Below are 10,000 nucleotides of genomic sequence, written 5' to 3'. Positions count from 1 at the left end.
TGCTGCTCCTCTCTCCAGCTTCTTGACCAACAAAATGGCCAGAGAGAAGGGCGGGCTTATATAGGGGGAGAGGGGCTGAGCGGCATGTTCAGGCATGCCTCAGGGGGGGACTGGAAACTGTCCACAGAGTTATGTGGGTTTCCTTGAAACTTTCTCTGGGGTGGCCAATAGACAGTGGCATTCCATGGTTTACGACCCCCCGCAGAACCTAGGGATCAGCTGACCCCAGGTACTGTGAGTGGCCTACACCGCAGGGTGCACTGCTGGATGCAGCTGGGAGAGCAGCCTTTTGTACATAGACAATACAAATAACGTCACTGTGCGTGCGTGTGTGTGTGAGTGTGTGTGTGCATGTGCCTATGTATTGCGTGCTGTCCTTGTGTGAATCTGTTTATGATTGCACTTACACAACTTAGGGCCTGATTTACTAACATGCGACCGCTGCTTAATCTGCGCTCGCACATTAACGCACGGTGTTTTTGCGCATTTTCCGTGGAATTTATCAAACCAGATTGCGCTGGGCAATCTGTGCACTGCAAAAAATGCTTTTCTAACCTAGGGCCCTATCTTGCCGATCAGAAACGCAAGTAGGACGGCGCCAAGCGCAAGTAGCTGTGTGGGCGGCTCTATGGCGCAGTTGCTATTTTAACGGCGGAAAAAACACACTTGCGTCCAGCGCAAGTGTCAAAAGGGTTGGTCCAAAGGAGGTTACTCAGCCATAGGTGTGGTTTGGGCGTAATATGCAATAAACCAATCGGAGCGTCATTTCACATTCCCTTTAAGAGCGAGAAGCGCATAGTTCATAGCGGCTTGTTATTTTGATGGCGGAATTACCTGGTGGAAGACCGGAGAAGTTCACAGCCAAGGAGACCGACGTGAGATTTACACCAATTTTTTGGCAAGCCATATATAATTACAAGGAAAATAAAGTATTTACCACTTGAGGAAATCATTGTGAAATCCATATCCAAGATATTTTTAAAATAAGCATACATGTAGCCTACACATTGACCCAAATGATTCAGGTTAATTGAAGCTGCGTGACATTTGATTTATTGTATGGCTTTGTAAAAAGCCGGGAGATAGATATACGGGGATGCGAGAAACCCTCCAAAAGTAAGCAAAGTCAAGCAAGCATGTCAAGATATTGCCGTGATAGTTTCTGCAACGGGGCACCCGAAAACGTTGCCGAAAACGCTATAATGACGTCCGGAGACGTGGGACATCCAAGCTGGATGGTAACACACGTTCTCGTGCCTTCACGGGAGGTGGATCTGCCTCGACCCAGGATCTGACGGCAGCAGAGGACATCGCCACGTCTACCCTCACGCCTGAGAGCGTGCAGGGATTTGGGGGCATGGAAATCGGCACCCAAGCCAGTGCACCAGCTGACCAAACCCAAGGTACATAAATAAAGTCCACATACACAGAGATGAGTTTACAAGATTTATAATAATACTGGCATTAAATAAATGCAACAAAGCCATACAATAAATCAAATGTCACGCAGCTACAATTAACCTGAATCATTTGGGTCAATTGTGTACGCTAGATGTATGCCTAGTTTTTAAATGTCTTGGATACGGATATCACAATGATTTCCTCATGTGGTAAATACTTTATTTTCCTTGTAATTATATATGGCTTGCCAAACAATTGGTGTAAATCTCTGGTGAAGACGACAGAAGTAAAGTATAGCCTACAGGTCCTATACTGTGCGGGCAAGCACATGCACCCTTAAAATAGCGTTCTGAATACGCGTTACAGACTTTAGACATTGCGCCTCACATTAGACCAGCTTTTTTTTGGTCAATGGCGCACGGCGCACGGCGTTGTTTTGAAACTGCAAAATACCACTTGCGCCAGAGAAACGCCTTCTCTGTTCCGCCCCCGCCCATGTCGACGCAAGTTCATTTCGAAGCGCGCCTCTGCACTGTAAAATCTAATAAGTTGACTTTACTTAAAAAAAATATGCAAACTTGCTGCCTCACAAAAAGTAATTTATGTTAACTTAGATGAAGTAGATTTGAGTAACTTCATTATTGTTAGTGTGCAGTACTCAATTTAACCTAAATAATTGGATTATAGTAACTTGTTTATTTTGAGTTTGCAGTACTCAATTTAACCTAAATAATTGGATTACAGTAACTTGTTTATTTTGAGTTTGCAGTACTCAAATTAATTTAAATAGTTGAATTACAGTAACTTGTTTATTGTGAGCTTCCAGTACTCAAGTCATAGCTTAATTCTCTTTAGTGTAGCTCAGCTCATCCATAGGTCAACTTACCTTTATTGACCTTAAACAATTCTACAATAGAAATTCAAACAGCACATAGTATTTTAATTAAAAACACATTATCTAACAGTAATTACCCCCAAAACCACAATGACTGGAGATCACTCAATGGATTAACTCAGTGTAATTTTTTTTATTTTTAAATGCTCAACAATGCATTTTACACAACACATCTGCTCTTGACAGACTGACAATTTTCATTATTAGTAAAACAGTCTACAGTTCATTCTCAATTGCTCTACTGGTTTCTACGGTTGCCTTTTACTCACTTACTCTACTCTTGCCTTTCACTCACTCACTCTACTGTTGCCACTCACTCACTCACTCACTCTACTGTTGCCACTCACTCACTCACTCACTCTACTGTTGCCACTCACTCACTCACTCACTCTTCTGTTGCCACTCACTCACTCACTCTACTGTTGCCACTCACTCACTCACTCACTCTACTGTTGCCACTCACTCACTCACTCACTCTACTGTTGCCACTCACTCACTCACTCACTCTACTGTTGCCACTCACTCACTCACTCACTCTTCTGTTGCCACTCACTCACTCACTCTTCTGTTGCCACTCACTCACTCACTCACTCTTCTGTTGCCACTCACTCACTCACCTCACTCACTCACTCTACTGTTGCCACATTTACACACACACACACACACACACACACACACACACACACACACACACGCACGCACGCTTAAGGGTAGATGTATAGAATATGCAGTTTTGAGCAAGGTGGAAACTCTCAGGAGGACTTTGAGAATAGATGGAAGATGGGAATATTAAACAAAATAAACCAAGAATACTTTTCAATAAGGCAAATAAATCTGACATGATGGCCACAAACAACGAATTAAATAAAAAGCCGACTTTAACAACTGAGACCCCTGGTCAAAACAATACTGAGAGCTAATAGGACTCACGTCCCTGCAACGGCAACTCTCTCGATAGACCGAAAGCCCACTGTTCAGGCATACACGCACGCAACGTAAGTAACATAACCCAAAACTATCTGAACCGCATCAATGTCCACTCCTACCCCTTGACTAACATAATTTCCAAACACTAACATAATTTCAGGACAACCAAAAAATGGCATGGAAAATGTGTACTGTATAAATGGGCCTAGGCCAGAAGTTTGTTTTTCAACGATAACAGTTTTGGAGGAAGGTTTTTGTTTCCCAATCCAAGCATGACTGCTTGAATGAATTTGAGTGTGTTTGCCATGCATTTTGGGTAATCCAAGTGAAGGGCATACATGAGCCCAAATATGAGGCAGACTGCCTGGGGAAAGTCTCTAACATTGTCCATGACAGTACTTCCCTCAAGTACGATGGCAGTGGAGATGGGCTGGAGGTGCATTGCATTTAGACCCTGCTGCTGAACAGTCAGCACCCCAATGGTCACGGAGGCAAGTGCTTCCTCTTTCGCTGTGTCCTGCAAAAGAAGAACATACAACTTTTTGAATCTGATCTTCTTAGGGGGGAAACACATCCTAAATTCAGCTACATTGCATTTTAATTATATAGACAGAATTATGTAGACAGAATTCATATCCTTAATTTCAATTAAATGTGTTCTATAAACTTATTTACTAAGGATTCTGATCATTTATGAGTGAGATCGGAATCCACCTGAATCTGATCATCTGAAAATAACTATATTTTAAATATTTGACAACGCTATGAAATATATAATGAATATGATATGAATTGAGATCAATGTGTTTGTTTCTTCTTTAATGTGTTACTTACAAAGCAAGTCTTGTAGACATCTCTTGAGTTGTCACCCAGTAGAATAGGAAGGCCTTTGAGGACAACAGACCGAAGTGCCGTCACTTCTGGGGACTAAAAATACAGAGAACCGATATAAGTTAAGAACTTAAGAACTAGCATTAAGAACTAGCATTTTGAGGGGTGAAGGGAATATGTGTCGATGTAATGTATTTCCTCTAATTGTGCAGACTTATATTGGAGACAATGCTTTAAGTTTTATTAGTATAGTTGGCAATATCTAAATACCTAATTTTAAAGATTTACAAACTCAACATTTCAATTAAATTTCAAATGAATTCCTTCGGCACATGCATTTCATTGAGCAGAAAAAGCACTCACTTAAAACATGCAAACTACCATATTGTTAATGAAACCTGTTAACATTTAACAAAAACATGTTGGGATGAGTAGTCCACAACTGGTATAGGTGGTGTGAAGATTTAAAAAAGCATTATTAAATTGTTGAAATTATTTAAATTAGTGTATTTATGGGTACATATAATTGGTACGGTCAACAAAAGAGTACATCTGTCTTGCTTGCTCTGCACAGCAGCAACACAGCAGAGAGGTACAGGAGGTAGTGTGACTGGTATGCAGGCCTAAGGTGCATTGCCGCCACCCATGATGCTGGAGTGCAAATTACTCAACATTTGGAAAAACACAACAGAATCCTTACCACCCAGTTTATGTGCTGCATTAAGTCTGTCAGTTGTTGACCTGTAGTTCCTTTTTTGGACTTGAAAAGTTCAATGAAGCGTGGGGTGTGTTGGTCTAGGGCTTGAAAGAAGTGTCCTTCAAGGTTCTTACTGGCAATGCGATTAAACTCAGCAAAAACCTGAAAAATGAAGAGGGGAAGGAGGGAGAGCGATAGCAACATTAAGCTGACCCATCATTCAATCAATACTGTAGCAAATTAAAGAGCTTAACATATGAAACTATGGTGAATAAAACATTACAACTTATATAATCAAACAAATAACATAAGTACACATACTGCTATTGAAGAGCTATTTTGTTCATGAGGATGATGTATTTTGTCAACCAAATGTAAGATTTCTGGCCTCACAGTTTTTATATGTTCTGACTGACATTTGATTTTCTGGAAATGTTATGGAGGAAGGCAGGCCAAAATGAACAAGTAGTTTACCTGTCTCTCAGTGAAAAGTGCTGGCCATCGTTTAAGCATGCTCTGCACAGCAGGCTCCTGTGTCACTATCTCCCTTCTGCGCAGTGGGAATGTTTGGTCCATCATTTGTGAGACTAGAGTGGCATCAGGTTTTTTTTTCTTCATTTCCTCTATGACAATCTTCCTGGCATTTACAAGACTTCTTTCATCATGTCCGTCAGGTAAATTAGGCAAATAATTGGCTTCACCTCTTTTAGGCCGCTTGACATTCTTGCCTGAAGATTCTCCTTCTGGGTTGCGTTTACCTCGTTTACCCCCATTGATCATTACATCATCACATCCTACTTTTCGTAGCTTGGTACGGAAGTTAGCCATCTTGAATTTTAGGCTGTTCTTCCAGCCATACCATCCTGGCCCGGGACCAGGTTCAGTGAGGCTGGGGTGAGTGCCAATCAGTGATTTTGCAACACTGCTGAAGTCGTCATCGTCAGGGTAAGCCTTGAAAGTGTATATAGTTTCGGCAAGCTTCTCAAGTATGTCATGTTTCATATCTCGGGATGGCGTCATTGGGAGACCGTCTTTCAAGAATGAAAGGTCTGCCTGTCTCAGCCTGCACCCTACCTCCACTGAGAACTTGGGTATGTCGAAGACCTCTGGCCACTGTTTTCTTAGAGTAGGTGATGATCCAGCAGTGGACAAGATCTCGGTGTCTACTGTGCTGCAGTCTGATTCTTCGGTGGGTGAAGACAGGGAGGACAACTCAAGAATCACAAAACGAATTACTTTAAGCGTAGCTCTTTCAGGCAAATCTGTTATTTGAGTCAAATTGCAGAGCGCATTATTGAAGTCTGGATCTTCATATTGCAGTTTGAAGTCGTACTGCAATGACAGTTTATCCATCAGCTGTGTTTTAAGTTCCTCAACGGAATCTGGTCTCTCATTTAAGGTTAGCTTCCTTATATCGTCATCCTCTATCACAATTCGGAGCATCATTCTTTGGTACATTTCGAGGTCACCTCCTGTGAAAATATGAGAACTTTATCAAAGACATGCAATATTTATAAATTGGAATTAATGAACTCGATCCATTTATCAATGTATTTGGTTTAATCATGATCCATCTGTAGTGACATTAATGTATGTGTCAGTTACTCCAACCCATGAAACAAATACAAATATTGAATGATTCATTGTTCAGTGTAGGAGGCATTAGGTGAATACCTGCTGAGACTGGGGTGGACAGTTGACCATCTGCTTCAGCCTGAATGGAGGACAGTGAAAAAAACATTGATTGTAAGCCCTGCACTTGTAAACTGTATTGCTATATTGAGTTTTTAGTTCAGTGATAAACTAGACTATATCTAGGGATGGGAGCTATCCGATCCAATGTCAGTATCTGGTCGAAAATGTAAATATAAACTATTGTAGTGCCCGTAGTGACATCACGCTCGTTGTGTATCTATAGACACATGCAAACGCGAAATAGCGCCAAAATTATTACCATAATTATCACCAGTGGCCGGTATAGTAATGTGGGGTTCCTTTAACTTGAGCATTTTGGTCTAAAAAAGTTGGACGATGCACACCCTTGAGCCGTTTGCAAGCCACGTCCGAAATCTTAGGTCGGTGTGACGAACGGTTAGAGAGATATGCAAGCCAGTCAGACACACGTTTCTTTATAGATAGATAATTGATCGACATGCCAAGTTCAAACTACACGATTTTCAGTCTCAGACTGGTCTTGGGAGCATTAACATAATCTTAGGATTTTGGGAAGAATCGGTCTGGTCTTTTCCAGGCTAGCTGCTCTCGATACTGCGCGAAAAAAAGTTCCCCCATATTGATGAACACGGCAGGTCGGCGATCAGTTGACACTTAAACGATTGTTAGTGGCTCCCAGGACTGAAAAATCGTGTAGTGTGAACCTGGTATAAATTATATCGCCCGGTTGCACATCCCCGCTTCACTTCGTTCCCCATTTTTCCGAGCGCTCATTGAAAAAACATTTCAAACGTCTCTGAAGCGTCGCGTTTCTAACGTTCACCTGCCCCTCAGTATGACTTTGTAAAAACATGGTGCAAGCTTGCTTGTGACTGTCTAGCTAGCTAGGATGCCACAAACCTCTCCCGTCGCCCCAAAAAGTTACGAGCCCTGTCTCTCAACATAATGACTATGAATTAAAAACGCCAAATTCGCCAAACGGAGTAGTCTACCATATAATGTAATTTAACTTTGTTTACAAAAGTGTTCAAAAAAATGAAGGCTACTGTCATGGTGAAATAGCATGCTTGCTAGAGGTGATAGCATATGATTTCATTGACACACACACACAGTACTAAGTTACACTACAACAACAGAACTCCACGGTTTACAAAAGAGTAAAATATGTACTTACCAAATCAGTGTGCTTTACACGAGTAATCCAACCACGCCAACGAAAATTTAAAAATGTGTGCTCTGAGAGTTAGCTGGTTGACCATCCATGAAAACGACATATGCGGGCACATTCCGGATTCACGCGCGAAGTAGATTAGGCTGATCTGCGCATGCTTGAGAGAACGCCCAAAGGACACTGGGTACATTAAATAACTTTTTCTAATTTGACTTAACTAGGATACATCAAGTTAAGCATGTTTCCCAACCCCAAATTACAATTTACTTATTTAAAAGTAGTGTTCGTAACAGGTTGATGTAAACTGAGTTTGGTTCACTTATCATATTTAATTAATTTGAATGTTAACATTTACAGTGTGGAGGGAAAATCGCGCTGTGCGCCGGGTGCAAGATAGGAATGATACATGCGTCGGTGACAATGTCAATTGCGCTGGGTGCAAGATAGGGCCCCTAGTGTTATTACTCTTATATTGAGATGAAAAATCTAGTTGGTCTTGTTTCTAGCTAAATTGTGCTTACCTAGTGCTTTCTTGGTAAGGTTATTTTTACCTATTTCAAGCAAATATTACTTATTTTAAGAAATCTTAACAAGCCAAATTTGCTTAATGCACTGGCAGCCAAATTTGCTTGTTTTAAGCAAAATCCTGCTTACTGTAACTGAAAATGTGTTATACGAGTTGAAAAAATTATTTCTGTGCGCTGTCTCTGTCTTCTTCCTTCGCCTTGCTCTTATAACTGCTGCCATATTATTTTTTATTATATTATATACATATATCAACGTTTTCAGACTCAATGGAAATGCGCTTCCTGGTTAAGACGTGCTTTTATGAGGCAGAGAATTAGCCCGCAAATCAGGGACGTGCACTAGCCAGGCAGTTTAGTAAATACCACGCAATACATCATTAGGCGCACTCCTCCCATTAAATAGCGCTTTACGCCCACGTTACCACCCACGTTTCGTGCCATCCCACCTGTTGGCAGGTACACACCCCCAAAGCGTTAGTATGCGACTCTACTCAAATGCCCCCCCTTAGTAAATACCGTTTTATGTTTACGACCGCTATTTTATGCCAGAAATGGGCGCAATCCTGTTAGTAAATCAGGCCCTTAGCCTGTTTGTTGTGTAAGTGAATATGTATATATACTATGCGTGTGTGTGTGTGTGTGTGTGTGTGTGTGTGTGTGTCAGTGTTAATTTCGTTGACGAAAACTATGACGAAAATTATGCGTTAACACCCTTTTTCCCATGACGAAGACGAGACTAAGACGTGTCGAAAACGGATCTTTGAAAATAAAATCTATGACTAAATCTATTTTAATAGGCATAAACTAGGAGATCTGTATCTTAGAGACTAATTGTATCCACAATTTAAGTACTGCAAGCTTGACTATTATGCAGTTGTAGACACAACACAGGGGGTCCCTAGGCCTGAGAAGGGAAGGAAAGGAGTTGAATGTGGATAAAAGATTGAATTTTAAATGTGACTAAAACTAGCCTTAAATGTTCTGAGTTTTCCTCTCACGAAAACTAGACGAAATGAAAACTAGACTAAAACTAAGTAGGATAAAAATGACTAAATGACTAAACTAATATGCATTTTCGTCTAAAGACTAATTCTAAAATAGCTGCCTAAATTAACACTGGTGTGTGTTTTTGTGTGTGTGTGTGTGTGTGTGTGTGTGTGTGTGTGTTTATTTCAGAGATCAAGCACAACTCTTTCATTTTGGCGAAGTTCCACCCCTACTTCTGGCTTGAGGGAACGTGGCTTTGCTGTCGGCAGACTGAGAAACTGGCACCAGGCTGTGAGGAATACAACAGTCAGTACGACACACACACACACACACACACACACACACACGTCTTCTCTCTCTCTTTCTTTCTCTCACTCATACACAAACACAAACAAACACAACTCCACCCATGTCAACATATATAAAGACACACACATTTGAAGACATACAGTACAACACACAAATGCCAAAGGTAATGTAATGAAACATGTCAGACACACACACACACACACACACACACACACACACACACACACACACACACACACACACACATACAAACACACACACACACACACACACACACACACACACACACACATACATACAAACACACACACACACACACACACACACACACACACACACACACACACACACACACACACACACACACACACACACACACACACACACACACACGCGCACACACGAACACACACACACACACACACACACACACACAGACACACACACACACACACACACACACACACACACTCGCACTCATCCCACTTATCACTTACACAGAAATCAAGGCCAGCACCTCTTTTCTTGAAAATGTGCCTTTCCCCGTTTACAGTTTCAAGAAAACCACTACCTCCCATTCC

The 10,000-nt window shown here is 41.4% G+C and overlaps 1 protein-coding gene across 1 annotated transcript in view; it reads left to right on the top strand.

The window, feature by feature from the left end:
* The window catches only part of tec (tec protein tyrosine kinase), a gene marked incomplete at both ends in the record, with an annotated part of 21,066 nt that overhangs the window by 2,370 nt on the left and 8,696 nt on the right, over positions 1–10,000 (top strand). Inside the window, 2 exons of the mRNA XM_080838286.1 lie at positions 9,300–9,416; positions 9,973–10,000. The exon at positions 9,973–10,000 is cut by the window's right edge and continues 10 nt beyond it. Coding sequence (XP_080694412.1) covers positions 9,300–9,416; positions 9,973–10,000 — 145 coding nt within the window. The remainder of the gene's footprint in view (positions 1–9,299; positions 9,417–9,972) is intronic.

Source organism: Sprattus sprattus (assembly GCF_963457725.1).
Source record: "Sprattus sprattus genome assembly, chromosome: 5".
In the NCBI taxonomy this organism is placed as follows: Eukaryota; Metazoa; Chordata; class Actinopteri; order Clupeiformes; family Clupeidae; genus Sprattus; species Sprattus sprattus.
Note: the sequence above shows the minus strand (reverse complement) of the source record. Positions and strands in the feature narration are given on the sequence as shown.